The 15,518-nt window shown below is 36.1% G+C and overlaps 1 protein-coding gene across 1 annotated transcript in view; it reads left to right on the forward strand.

Annotated features, from left to right (window-relative positions):
* Nucleotides 1-9,915, forward strand: part of LOC101322709 (catenin alpha-3) — a 489,966-nt gene extending 480,051 nt beyond the window's left edge. Inside the window, exon 8 of the mRNA XM_033841933.2 lies at nt 8,677-9,915. Coding sequence (XP_033697824.2) covers nt 8,677-8,964 — 288 coding nt within the window. The 3' untranslated portion in view covers nt 8,965-9,915. The remainder of the gene's footprint in view (nt 1-8,676) is intronic.
* The last annotated feature ends 5,603 nt before the right edge of the window (nt 9,916-15,518 follow it).

A 15,518-nucleotide genomic window follows, 5' to 3' on the forward strand; every position in this document is an offset into this window, starting at 1 on the left:
TGCTGGGAAAACTGGACAGCTACATGTAAAAGAATGAAGTTGCAAAAACAGAAACAGACCCACAGACTTAGAAAACAAACTTATGGTTACCAAAGGGGAAAGGTGGTGGGGAGGGATAAATTAGGAGGTTGGGATTAATATATGCACACTACTATATATAAAATAAATAATCAACAAGGACCTACTGTATAGCACAGGGAACTCTACTGAATACTCTGTAATAACCTATATGGGAAAAGAATCTGAAAAAGAATAGATATACATATATGTATAACTGAATCACTTTGCTGTACACCTGAAACTAACAACATTGTAAATCAACTATATTTCAATATAAAATAAATTTTTTTAAAGTATGTAATTAAAACATTTTCTCACACCATATACAGAAATAAATTCAAAATGGATTAAAGACCTAACATAAGACCTGAAACCGTAAAACTCCTAAAACAAGACATAGGCAGTATACTTTTTGACATAAGCCTTAGACGTATTTTTTTGGATCTGTGTCCTCAGGCAAGATAAACAAAAGCAAAAATAAACAAATGGGACCTAATCAAACTTAAAAACTTTTGCACAGTAAAGGAAGCCAACAATAAAATGAAAACACAACCAACTGAATTAGAGAAGATATCTGCAAGAGATATGTCATATAAGAGGTTAATTTCCAAAACAAATGAACATCTCATACAGCTCAGTATCCAGAAAACAAACAATCCATATTAAAAAATGGGCAGAAGATCTGAATAGACATTTTACAAAGAAGATATACCAATGGCAAACAGGCACATGAAAAGATGCTCAACATTTCTAATCACCAGGGAAATGCAAATCAAGACCACAATGAGATATCACCTCCCACTGGTCAGAATGGCTACCATCAAGAAGACAAGAAATGATAAACGTTGGTGGGTATGTAGAGAAAGAGAACCCTAGTTCAATGTTATTGGGAATGTAAATTGGTTTGTGGAAAACAGTATGGAGGCTCCTCAAAAAATTAAAAATAGAACTACCACATGATCCAGCAGTTCCACTCCTGGATATATATCCAAAGAAAATGAAAACATTAATTTGAAAAGATACATGCAGCCCAATGTTCAGAGCAGCATTATTTACAGTAGCCAAGATATGGAAGCAACTAAACATCTATCAAAAGATAAATGGATAAAGTAGATGTGGTGTGTGTGTGTGTCAGAAAAACAGAACATTACTCAGCCATAAAAAAGAATGAGATTTTGCCATTTGCAATAACATGGATGGACCTGTACCATATTATGCTTAGTGAAGTAAGTCAGACAGAGAAAGACAAACACTGTATTTTTTCACTTACAGGTGGAATCTAAAAATACAACAAATGTCAGTATAACAAAACAGAAACAGACTCACAGATATAGAGAATAAACTAGTGATTAACAGTGGGGAGACACAAGATAGGGGTATGGGATTAAGAGATACAAACTGCTATGTATGAATAAATAAGATACAGTATGTAATAATGTACAGCACAGGGAATATAGCCAATATGTTGTAAAAGCTTTAAATGTATTATGATCTATATCACTGTGTTGTACACCTGAAACTAACATTGTAAATCAACTACACTTCAATAAAAATATAAAAAATAAACAAATACTACAGTGAAAAAGCCAATAGAAAGGAATAGCATGAAGATGCATTGGTAGAAAATAATTAGTAATTGTGCAAAATCTCCAAGAAGGCAGAGAGGGAATAGAATCTAGGGTATAATTAGAAGTATCATTTATAGAGAGAAAAAGAGAGAACTTTAATTTTAATAAAAATGGACAAGAATTAAGGACAAGTTCAGGCAGTTTCATTTTGCTGCTTCTGTTTTTGTTACTATTTTGTCTGCTTGCTTTCTTGTTTGTTTTATATTTTAAGTGAAGTAATCTGCAGAACAAGTGAGAATGTGAGGTGACAAAGGTTTGATTAGAGTGGAAGTTTGAAACAGTGCTTGGGTAGAATGGGTGCAATAATTGGCTAAAGACACAAAAGCATCGTCTGTCAGCTTCAGCTTGGTGGCCACCAATTTATCTAGAAACCCATCTGGCGGCCAATGAGGGGATTCTCTAAGAGAGAGTAACCTATGGATCAGTGCTGGGAACACGGACATCTGTCTTCTACTGGTTGGTTGTAGCAGACAGAAGCAAGCTAAGAAATGTTTACTACTGCAACTAGAGGGATTAAAATGGTAGAATGATGATGATCAAGACAGGTGGAAAAATAGTACTGAGGAATGTGAGAAGGTCTATGAAATGGAAGTCCTTACATGGATTGGGGAACGATGCTCTTTGGATTTTTAGCTTCACACAACCTAGTTTTTCCTTACCTGTGGTCATGCAAGAGATGAGTGTACGATCTAGGACCAACAACGGTGCTTTCTTACTCTCAGCACAGAGTCCTTGCAACGTCATTAAGATGTCAGGTTGAGTATTATCAGTAGATGTCTGTGAAAAGGGCAGAACTCAGAGCGCTGCCTGATGCTGGAGAGAAGAACGGCACAGGCTGAAACACAGAAGGTCAGAGAACCATGCCAAACCTAGCCCCTCCTGCTAGCACTACTTAGTAAAGAATCTGTGTCACTAGTAGCTGGGGTATAATTGTTATAGAAAATTAGTTCTTCAGCTAATCATTTGCCTTTAAGCCAACATGACTATAGGATAGCTAATCACTAACATTACCAATAGTATTTCCAAAATAGGCCATTTCAGATAGAATTAAAAAGCATTCTGAGTAGCCACCTGAATTGGTGTTATGTTTTTTATTATTTCCTTTTAAGATGACATAAAATGTTTTTGGCCTGGAAGATGTGCTTTAGAAAACAATAAGATCTGAAAATTGCTTTTTGACAGGACAATATATTACAACTGAATAAATGTCATATTTCACTTCACGTATGGCCCTTTCAGCAGTGTTAAATTTCTTTAGTTATTCCATACATTGATTTTCCCCCTTTCAACTTAAGTTGTCCTTTTCTGTTGTCATGATCTGATGGAGAGCTGGCAAAGGACAAATTTACAAGATGAATCCTATCAGTGGCCCAGTGGAATAACTCTTCATATTCAAGGAAGGCACCACCTTCTCAATTTAATTATAAGCTTGACAATTTCAATTTGGATGTATAACTCCATTTTGACTAGCCTTAACAAAGCCCCTTATTTGATTTTCCCATTAAGCCAGGCTGGCTCTTTAACATTTTTGAATGCAACCTAAAAAGGAGAATGTTTTCAATACAGGCCATTCTTCTAAAAATCTGTTCAGAAACAAAAGGATGTGTTAAGCACGTATTTGGATAAAATTAGGTCCTCAAGAAAAGTTCAGGGTGGATACTAAAAACATGTTGAATTAGATGATGTATTTTTGCCAACAAATGTGTATTTAAATATTTCCTATGGTGTACAACTACCACTATTAGATCAATCATAAGTTAGAAAGACTATAACAGTGTTTACTTTTAAGAATTATTTAAGCTGTCACTTGTTATCTACCAACACACATATGTAATGCCCTTTAACGTTACTTACCTATGTTAACCTTATTTCCAAATACTTTAACTGAGCATTTTAAAACTAAGTACAGGTTAGCAAGCAACTCCAGGGTCTGGGGACAAAATCCTGGTTTCTACTGCAAAACCAAGGCAAACAAATTTATTTAATTTTGTTTGAGAATCAGAAAAAAAAAGTTTTCTTTGTATTTACAGTATGACACATTTTAAAGATGAAGTAAATGTTATACAATTCCATGTCCTAGAAACTATAATATGATTTGTTTATGGTTTATCTTTGCCTTATTGATATGTTTACTGAGATCTACATTTTAAAATTTTAAAAGGTTTTGTTAGAAAATATCTTTAATCTCAAAGTCTTCAAACTGTTTGGGGCTTATGAGGATGACTGAGTATTTCTATTTACTCTTTCAAAAGCATGCTGCTTGGAAAATAATGGAGTATAAACATTATCAAACTATCATCCTAACAAAATACATTGGCAAGTAAGATACCCTCATTTTTCTTAGTACCAACATGCATACAAAAATTCTATAACCTTTCTAAAAACAGTTATCGAATAGTCATTTTTTTAAAATTTTAGACATTGTATTAATGTTGGTGCAATTTCTTCAACTATACAATATCTGAAAATAAACACACATTGGAAGTGACATTTTACTGAGAGGCAGTGTTGTGTAATGGGTAAAAGTACCAGGTACTTGAACAACGCTGCCTTGGCTCCAATTCCAACTCTACCATTTAATAGCTGTATCGCCTTGAGATAGCTACCAAACCTAGTTCCTTTGTTTCCTCATGTTTAAAATGGAGATAATAATAGTACTTACCTCATAGGATTGCTGTGAGTTAATGTATGTCAGCTGTTTAGAACAGCGCCAGCACATAGGAGGCACACAATAGATATTAGCAATTATTATAAGCTGTCATACTTGGAGCCAAACCGCACACATTTGCCTTTCAGGTACTACTTTTGTGCAGGTGCTACATCCACCAGGGGTCTTTAAGTTCAGGTAAACATTGAGACTTACAAGAATATCATAGGCTACCTTGGCACCAGTTTACCTAGAAGGTTATAGGACAGGAAATATATTTCTCCAGGCAACACCAGGCTTCTCTCTCCACAGGAGTCCCAGCAACTGTAGTTGCCATGGCACTTCACACAGCGGGTGGGGAGCTATCTATGCTTTCCCCAGGTGACAGCCCAGGCGCAAGGGTATGGGATCTACATCAGTGGGAGTTAGCAACCCCGTGCAAAACACATTTCTGACAAAGGTCTTGTATCCAGAACGTGGAGAGTTAGAGTGGTATAGTACAAGACATTCTGGTGTTCTGACATAACGTGGATGAGGAACTTACAAAATTAAAAGGAGGAATAATTAGCATGTCTTTCTTGGATACTCCTCTTAACTATCAATAATTACAGTAAGATCTGAACAAAGATTTGCCAGCACACATTCCACTCTGATGTGGTTGTTGAGGACTTTTATCACACGTATTTAACTTCGAGTTTTGTAAAAAGATCCAGCCATTTTATGTATACATGACCAAAATTTTGACATTTTATGAGGGAAAAGAACATACCTTTTATTGTTGTTCTAACCCTTTTCCACAACAAAGGCTTGCAGACACATGTCTAACTAGGACCAAGCCTTTTGTCTGAAAACATTCTTAGAACTGGACAGATTTGTACTGTAGCTTAACTGAAATCACAGATCACATACCACAAAGCACAAAAGAGACATTACCATAAAATGAACTAAGATCTGTCGAGCGATAATATTGAGAAGGACTCTATTTAGATGGTCTTAATTTGGATTATTTGCAAAATACATCTTGCAGTTCGAGCTAACACTGGGCATCATCTCTACATTCATGTAGATCCTCAAAAAAAAAGAGGCAGAACTTATGAACTATGTCCGATTTACTTTTGAACATCGACAATATTGAAGATCTTATTGTGACATTAATAGACCCTTAAGTTCAGTTATTTTGAAACCACATCAGTATTGTAAGAATAAGCACAGGTCACTACCATAAGAAGGATGGCTGTATTCCTATTTACTATGGTAGGAGAACAGACTTCCAGTTTATGTAGACCACAGGCCTTTAATTTGGATCAAGATCTTATTTTTTTTTAACCTCATCCACGTTTATGGAAAGAAGGCAACAGGAAGCTGCTTATATGTACTTGCATGCAAATACTTACATATAACCTTAGGAGGTTTCAGGGCCTTAGAAGCCATTTCATTTCTCAGTTGATACCCTGATCAAGAACTCTTCATCCAAATCAGAGAGGATTGTTACCAGATGTTAGGAAAAATAGCTCGTTTTATGGCAAACATTTCAAGTTACATTTACGTAGAAGCCTTTTCAGTTGATGAAAGCGATTTGTAATGGTAAGAGAGTTTTTGGACCTGAGTTTTATAGTCTGATTGGCTTACCAGGCCTTTAGAGTAAAATAGCATTCTCGCTTGCACAGGGACACTTGTGAAATTCAGAAAACTTTGTTCAAGAAATTGAACACAGAGATCCCAAAGTGGTACATTAGCCTACTCAAATATGCTTTGTTTCCACAAAGGGACTTCTTCTGAATTCTTCCCTTGGAGGATTTTTCATTAAACTAAGCCTGGTAAGAGGACTTATACTACTTTTTGGAGACATGAAATTGTGCAGTTATTCTCTATGAGTAGGCCTGAGGCACTGCTTAGGCCTCAAACAAAATTCCCTACCACTTGCTTGGCTTGCCTGTGCCCCTTGCTTGTGTGGCCTGTGATTTGGCTAATAGCAAAAAGTCAGGCCTCTTAGGGCATATAGCTCTTGGACCTCAAAGATCCTCATAGAATGTCTTACAAGCTCTCCTCGTGAAATAACAGTATTCTTGCAGCGATTGTCCTAATCTGTCTGCAAAACTAGTTTTCATGCTCTCCTAGAGGGATAATTTGTCCTGTGGTTTTCTTCAGTCTACTGGAGGAGAAGTCCTACTACAGTCATTTAGGATTTTTAAATAAAAAGATTTGTCAGAAGCCAGAATAAGAAACCACAATGGCCCAGACAGGGCTTTGCTGATTCAGTGAGGAAAGAAGACAAGTCAATTTCCACATTTTAAGTCATGAATTTAACTTAAACCTCCTTTCAAGACTATAGGTTTATGTATAAAACCCACTTGTATGGGTGGGTTCATTTGCTTCAAGAGCAAATGAAATAAATACAATCTATACATGACAAGATTACAGAGTCAAAAGGAGAAGAGAATGTAAGTTTTAGGGTGGGAAGGCCAGAGGCCCTGGTGAAATCTTGAATGACAGCAGGTCCCTAGGACCTTCTTCTCCAGAAGACTTAATGGCAGCACAGAGCCCTGAGAATACACCAAATAGTTTCATGTTTGAGAGAGATGACCAAGGATCCTGAATACTATTCAGGTTGATTCATCACTTAGAAAAACTTTCTTCTTACTACAGTGAGATTGGAAACGACTTTCAGAATCTAACTAGTTCTAGGAGGTCTTTAATGAAAACTGCTAATTATTAAACAGCAGATTTTAGCATGCAGTTTGTCCACAGTGTAACGTTCATTACAAAGTGTGTTATTCTATTCAAAGTCTGTCTTTTTTTTTTTTAAGTTGTGTACAGATTCAGAAGTTCTAAGTGTTCTGTGAAATACATGTGAGTGCTTCATGAAATCCTGTTTAATGTTTGTCAAAAAATTTTGTCATTCCTGACACATACAAAGATTTTACATTTCTGGCTTCAATAAGTAAAAAGACTCAAAGATGTGTAGTTTTCAAGTATTACTGCCTTTCAAATTACATATTTTTTGGTGTTACCTTTTTAAGGATTTCAGGGTTAGCATTATAATGGGGCTAATTAAAGTTTTCACTGAGGAAGCAGCCAGCTAGACCACTGCCCCAGGCACATAACCTGAGCTTACTACTTTCCTTCGCTCATTTATTCTGTGTGAGATGAGATTCCTCGAACTGCAAACTGAGTAGAGTACTCAGGCCAGTCAGCTGCTGATGGATTTCAGTAACTACAGAGGCAGTGTTTGAGCCTCACCCTGACAGCACACATCACAGCCAGGTGACAGTGGAAGCACATCTTCCTGTGTGAGTTGGCTGTGGGTGACAATCTGCCAAACTAAAATAATGGAAGAGGCATCATTTATATAAAAATGAACCAACTGGGCTTAGCGCTAAAGTATTTTGCAAGGTTCTAGGACTGTCACCTCGTTTTGCCCTGAGATGGTTTTAGTGAACAACCCAGAAAACATAACAACAATTACAAAATAGAATCATGTGGGAAAAGGTGTCTTTTAGTAATTTCATTGGTATATCTTTATAATTAAGCAATTTTGTCAGCCTTCCCAAGAAACAAAGGAAATAATTAACAACAACTACGTGGCAGTCTACTAGGCTCTTTACACATGTTATTTAACTTCAATAAGTACTCTTTTCCTATTTTATATCTGAGGAAACTAGGAGAAAACAGTTAAATGATTTGTTTATGTTACTAAATGGCAGGCAGATCTGGAATTTCAACCAACTTTGACTGAAAAGATCTGTTTTAATACACTGCCTGATAGGTGTAAGAATTATGTGTTTTTAAAAAAGAGACTCTTGTAGGTGGAATTATTTGGGAAATATTCATGAAAATGAGTGGTATACATGCATGTGTATATGCATATGTGGGTATGATATTTATCGTAGACTGTGAATTCCCTGAGAAGATTTTTCAGTTGTTGTTTTATTAAGTTACTTATATATGATATAGCTTTTACTGTAGACAGTCATTTCTTACAAAAGGGGTGAACATTAACCCTGGAAGTATGGAGATCCATTATAAAGAAAGCAGTGACCATCTGGTTCTTATGGTATGATATAGAAGGTACAGAACTGATTTCACTGAAAACCAAGAAAAAAAATCTAAGCTATCATCTTAGAAAATAGAATATGGAATTACTTATGCATCAGATGACTAGATAAATGATTAAAAATAGATTGATGTGATAATTTACCTAGGTGTATAAAATGAGGAATAACTCATTCGTTTCTGGGATAAAAACAAAGTGGCACATTTCATTTTCTGTAACATTAAATCTCTTTAAATTCCTGATTACATTCTCTGAATAATAGTTTGTTTTTTGTTTTTTTTCTACAGTTGGACAGTGTCACCTCCCTGATTCAAGCAGCCAAAAATTTAATGAATGCTGTAGTGCAAACAGTGAAAATGTCTTACATTGCCTCAACCAAGATCATCCGAATTCAGAGTCCTGCTGGGCCCCGGCACCCAGTTGTTATGTGGAGAATGAAGGCTCCTGCAAAAAAACCCTTGATTAAAAGAGAGAAACCAGAGGAAACTTATGCAGCTGTCAGACGAGGCTCAGCAAAGAAAAAACTCCACCCAGTGCAAGTGATGAGTGAATTTAGAGGAAGACATATCTACTGAAACCACTATTCTACTCTAGTGTTTATATGACAAAGTCCTGGCTAAACACACTGCTTTATTTTTACACTTGATTAGTTCTGTAAGTTCACTAACTTAGAATTTAACCCACAAATAATGTAAAACACTGAAAGCCTAACCAACACGAGCAACGTATCTTGGGGATCATGCCACTGTCATTTCTGCATGGCCAGCACCTAATAAGGAATCAACAGATGCTTGCTGAATGAATGAAATCTTCAGGGTCATTCAGCCTCTCCCATCACGGAGAATATCTTATATTCATTACTAAATGAACACAGGAGACTCAAATGAGTCCTGTTCATCTGTACCAGTTTAAGTATACTCACCCTCTTCATTTTAAATTAAAATAGTGATATGAGCTCTTGACTTGGTTTTCAACGGAAACAAAAGATTTCATAAAATACTCTCCCATTTAATCTCCATACTTCCTTTATCTGATGTAACCTGACAGACATGTGTGATTCCTTCTACAGGAAAAAAAAAAATTCAACCTCTAGATATTTGTAACAACTGTTGTCAACTGATTGGGCTAATATCCATCAGAAACTAACCAAGCTTGAGCAATCAAGTTACTTTCTGGATTTTCAAGGTCCGCCTTAATTATTTATGAAACAATTTATTAACATTATAAAGTTTACAATGAGTTTTCATGCCACAAGTGTGCATTTCAGGACTCCACTGTGCTCAGCTGTTCTGCACGTTGAGTTCTGGATTTAAAAAGGCCCACCAGAATACTACATATATGGAGGAAGAGTTATCATCCGTTGGGGAAATGGGCATTTAACTCTATCCCCAAGCGAGTTATGACTGATAACAGAAATGCAAGGAGTTCTGCATGACTCCGTTTGTATCACCTTGCAAGTATAATTAAAAGGAAAAGGCCAGTTTGAAAAATATTTTTTGTCATTGAGTAAAATATAACTCAAAAAATGTGTGGTACCGCTGAACTCTGAAGTCATTGAGTAAAATATAACTCAAAAAATGTGTGGTACCGCTGAACTCTGAAGTAGAGTTAGTGGCAATGAAGCTGGAGTGATTTTAATAACATTTTTTAAAATAGAAGTCTGAGGTCATTTTATAACTGCAGTCATTGTGCTGATGCCAAATTGAGTTCCTAATGCACTTTATAATAGTTTCAGAGTCTAGTGCGTTGCTTCTCTCTACTTCTGTCTGTCTCTGGAGGAGTTAAGTTTCAGTTTTACCTTTTCTCATGCATAGAGTTCCCATTCACAGGATTTTAAACATGAATTTCCTATTCTACTTTATCAAAATTATACCCACATCGTAACTTCACCTTGTAAAACATTTCCATCAATGAACTGTTTCAACAGCCATGACATCTTAGTTTGACTAGGTAAAGTTTAAACATGCAACATCAGCTGATGTTAGGAGGGCCAGTTTGGGTAAAAGAATGTGTGAAACGTAAGAAGGCATAAAGGTTGAGAGCATGATGTGTGTGGTATGTTGAACAAAATGGTATGGGAGTATGTTGAACAAAATGGTATGGGAGTATGTTGAACAAAATGGTATGGGAAAGGGATTTAATCGGTCAATATGTTAATAAATTATGGGGAAAATGTAAACTTTTCATTGTAATATGTTATATTGTTCTTCCAAAATGCTAGGTTACCTGGGCTCAGTATTGATACATACACTTTCTAAGAGTGAAAGCAATACGCTCCTGCCTCTCTTGCAGTGTGCACTGGCCCACGATCAATATTATTCTGGACAGAGTCCACTCCCTAAAAGAAAAGGCAGTGCAGAAAGGAATTAGAGAATCCAGATAATTATATTGTCCAGGACTCGCTAGCTAACTGAGGCAAAACAGGGTATTTCTTTTGTTGACATGCTACCATCATTTTCTGTTCTAAGATAGACATTACAGGAGTTACCTCTATGACACTTCCCTTTGTCAGGTAGAAGTGTGAATTTACAATTTAGTTGAGAAAATAATTTCTTAAAAAATTACCAAACTACTAGTATATCTTAGTTCCTAAAGCCACATGCTCAAGAATCTTAAGAGTCTCATTTACAAAATCTAATGTCTGTTTAATTCTACATCAGCTTTCCACAGGTTAGGGTTTAGAATGCAGCACTCGATGCCAAAAGAACATAACTAATTTGAAATTATACACTTATCAAATAACTTCTGTATCTATCTTAAGAAAATGACTCTTTAAAAATGAGATGTGAACAAGTCCTCCTCTTCAAAGTAGAGGGATTTCCAGCTTAGCTCAAAGCAAACAACTATAATTAAGCAAAACTTAATTAAAAAAAAAACATTAACTTGGAGAATGTCCCAGGAGTAAAGTCTGGTGCAATAATCAGAGGTGCAATAAGAACAAGATGTACAGAGCTGAGAAGGACATCTGTCCACCTGACTCAATTCCTGCAGTGGGCAGCATTTCAGGATTTAATTCAATTCAAACCCGCTAATAGTATAATACTTAGAAGAAAAATTAGCAGCAAATATATTAACAAATCCTCCCATTATAAAACATAGTTAAATGAATCTAATCAGTAAGTATGAAGGTGGTGTATATATTTATAACTAAGCCCTTCTTCTGGCAGGGGAATGACAGAAATTTCTTAATGAGAGTGATTGCTTGGTGGCCCATCTATGCATCTTTTGAAATTGCATCACAGAGACTGGTGCTTCTTCTAATGATACTTTTGCTTTATCTTGCTAATCAAAACTCACCTTTCTCTTTTAGTGAAATTGAGTTATGTTAATTTATGAAGGAAAAAAAATCTTTGGGAGGGAGGAGAGGGTTTATATCACCTTTGAAGGACAGCAGTTCCGTCCTGGTTAGCCACCAGCATCACTGGCAAACATTAGACTGAAATCAGAATGATAAGTTAGAAAATATCTGTGAATCCACTCAAGATTTTTTAGTTAGAAAAACTGGAAGGTTTCCATTAAATAGGAAAGGTGATAAATATAAATCTTTCCCTTTTACTTATCACAAGTGGAAATTAATGGCTTAAAATATTTCCTTCTTTCTAATGGACTAAATGAATGAGTCTGGAAAAAAATTCAAACACTAAACTTCTAAGGAAATTTGTTAATTATTCCCTTTCTGCTTGTCTTATGACATGAACGAAAACTGTGAATGTATTAGAAAATACAATATTCTTAAAATTGCCTTCTGGTCTTTGCAAATCTCTGAATTTATCAGTATTAAGATAACATGTACGTTCCCCATAAAATTCCTTCTGTATGAGGGGTAAGTACGTCCACAACTCTACAGAAAGGCCCGCGTCGTCAGCCTGACATCCTTGCACACTTAACATCTTCAGAGAGGTCAGTTTTCAAGTCACAGTAAAGCAAGATATTTAAAATTGTGAACACACCGTTAAGTGCCCAATCTGGGCCTCAAACCTAATAATTAGTACTCCTCAAATTTAATGAGTGGCTGAAAAGACTAATGTCTGACAACAGAGAAAGTATTTCCAGTGACTTCCTACACCTTCACATTCAGGGTGGTCTTTTCATCTCACCATCCCTGAGCTCCGTATCTTCCTATAAACTGCTGACAGTTTGCTACCAGCATGATGCAGCAGGCCTGCTCATCCCAATCAATTACCCCCAAATAATGTCCTTCCCTCTTAGTCCAAAATCTCTCTTGCTCATCTCTCATCCCCTTAGGAGACCATCTCACATATCAATTGATTAATACATTCTGTAGCATTCTAGTTAAAATGATTAATTTTAATTCCCAATGCCATTATCTTTTTTTTTTTTCTATTCCAGAAAACATTCTTATCTTTTTCGGTGTCAAATGAACACTTCCATGCTAGGCACTGTGGTTCCCATGGATACATATTTCTGTACAGTGGCAGAATGAGTAGAGTGAGATCGAGACTTTTCCTGGTGATATTTACCTTTCTCTAGTGAAGTCCTTGCAGAGCTGCCAGCCTGTTTCACCTTCATTGTAAGTAATTCTCTAGGTTAGCAAAGCAAGCGCCAGAGTATCAAGTTGAGTAAAATCTGTACTTTCTTTTGTCTGCCTGTCTTTTGTTAAGACAGTCTGCTTATTGCATATTTAGGTATCAAACAGCCATTTTTCTTTTTGGAAAGTCAGAAATACTTCTGTTTGACTGCATCAGAAAATTTAGGGGCATCCAGTTAAAAGACTGTAACTTCCATATTATTTTAATAATTCTTTTTAAGTCAACTAGAAAAAGGTCTGCAACCTTAAAAATTTATATTTATTTATCATTTTCATTTATATGTCACATACCAGAAAACAACACTTAATCGGACAAAAACCCTATCGCATTTTTTGTCATAACTCTCTTTCCCTATCATTATAATATCTTTAACATTAGTAAATATTTTGCATGTTACTGCCAAATAAACAAGCCAGGCCTAATGACAGAAGAGTCTACACACAAAGTAGTTTAAAATTTTCATTTTGGTTCTTTGGGTCTATTAGGATAGAAAAATGTGGATGTTACTAAAACCAGGTGTATGCAACTAGAGAGGTAACCAAGGTTTTAACACTATCCTAGACATCTGAAAGAGAGAAGGCTTAAAATGTTTAATGCATTCTTTTTGCCATTTTAACTAATTTACATGAACAAGAAACATTTTCTATTAAAGCAAAAGAAAGAATGATTTCCTATATTAATCATTTTACATGTGAATTTTCTTCCCCTACCAAGATAGACAGGACTTACTCCTGAACACTTCAAAAGAAGATTATACTAACTGAGAGAACCGCTTCCAAATGGAACCCAACCTTACCAGAATCCCACCTACAGACAATAGATGGTTTGTAGGGCTGGCCTTTATGTAGATCCTGGGATGAGATGTTTCAGGGCTGCAGGCTGGCTTCTAGAATCCAAGAGTCCCCACTGGTTTAGGAGAACAAAACCCAAGGAATGAACTTCAAAATGAATTTAACAAGTTAGAGGGGGAAGAAAGCAGTAAATACAGAGCAGTTCTAAAAGAAAGTGGGTAAGAAAGTGACAGAGGTAGAGGAGGGAATAAGAAAGGTAGTTGCAGAAGCAGGTAACTTTTATACCAGAGGAAGGAAGAGTTTTGAGTTCTATGAAGATTAGGCAGCCTTCTCCTGAGGAAGATTTTAAGGATAGGATAGGGCACTTATCTTTGGCAGTTTGGGTGAAGTCGTGTCAGGGCAGAGGACAAACTATATAACTTTTGAGGATCATTTAGTGATATTGTTTGCAAGATGAGAAATTGAAATTCAGCCAATTTTTTAGCACGTTGGTGGGTGAAATTCTCCCCAGTATCAGAGTTAATCAGGATATTACATATTTAACAAATATCTTTTGAGCAACTTTGATGTTCCAGGCACTGCTCTAGGTTCTTGGGATATACCAGATAACAAAACAAACAGTGATTCTTGCCCTTATGGGCAGACTCTGTGCTGAATGCTATTACCTTATTTAATTTTTTCAATAACCCTAGGAGATAAACATTATCAGCTCTATTCCTTAGAAAAAGAAACTAAGGAGACGGACCTTGCTTGAAAACTCACTGGCCTTAAAATTTGGTTGCACTCTCGAGTCTGAACTTTTAGCCACCACACCATCCAGATTTCCTGGAAAATGGGATTGGATTTTTTAGTTGAAAATGAGATGCACATTTCAAATGCTGGCTGGCTTCCTATGTAAGAGCAAAAGGATCAAAACTTAAATATATATGGTATATAAATCCATGCCTACATCACTCAAAGCAAATAAAAAGCAGGTACATAAGTAATTAGCTGAGTGTTATAACCTCTAATAATTGAATAAAAGTATCAGATATATGAGGAGTGAATATTTCATCTACGTGATCTGAAATCAGATGAAAACACCAAATTACTTTCACTTCCACAGAGGTGAAATCTTCCATGGAGATGCCTGTTTAAAATCCATCTTTAGCATTGACTGGTGAAAACAATTTGTTGACACCATTTCTTTCCTTCTTTACTGCTAATGTGTGTTTAAAATTATATATCCCAGGGAGGATGGGCCAAGGATTATTGAAATAAGCTCAAGTTTCTTTGTATTCCACACTGACTGAACCATAGGAAATGTATGTTTCCTTCTTTATAGAGGTAACAATGTATACAGTATGTGTCTGACTGTAAGCAAATTTAGTCCCCTAACTTTACATGGTCCTTCTTCCTAGAGACAACTGAAGTCTAGACTCTCCCTCTTGCCCATGTTGCTGGATAGACCTCCCTATCTCAGGCCTGGGGTAGTTGAATGACTTTCTAATCTTTCTTAAAGTAGAGCCAGAAATGTTTCCTTAACTGGGAATGTATTTATTTGGGGTCTTCAATTTTGGGTACCTGGCAGTCATGATGGTGCCGGCTGCCAACTGTCATAAAAGGAAGCTCTGGAGGGAAACTCTTTCTGAAAGAGGCTCAGATTTCTAACAACCATCTCTAAAAATCTCTTCAATGTAGGATATATACAACAGCCACTTAAATGGTATTAGCAGAATACTAATTCTACTTATGTCCTGTGTTTTCATTCCAAATGAGGTATTTTTTAGTTATAAAGTTTTCTTTCCT

Source organism: Tursiops truncatus, chromosome 16 (assembly GCF_011762595.2).
Source record: "Tursiops truncatus isolate mTurTru1 chromosome 16, mTurTru1.mat.Y, whole genome shotgun sequence".
NCBI classification, from domain to species: domain Eukaryota; kingdom Metazoa; phylum Chordata; class Mammalia; order Artiodactyla; family Delphinidae; genus Tursiops; species Tursiops truncatus.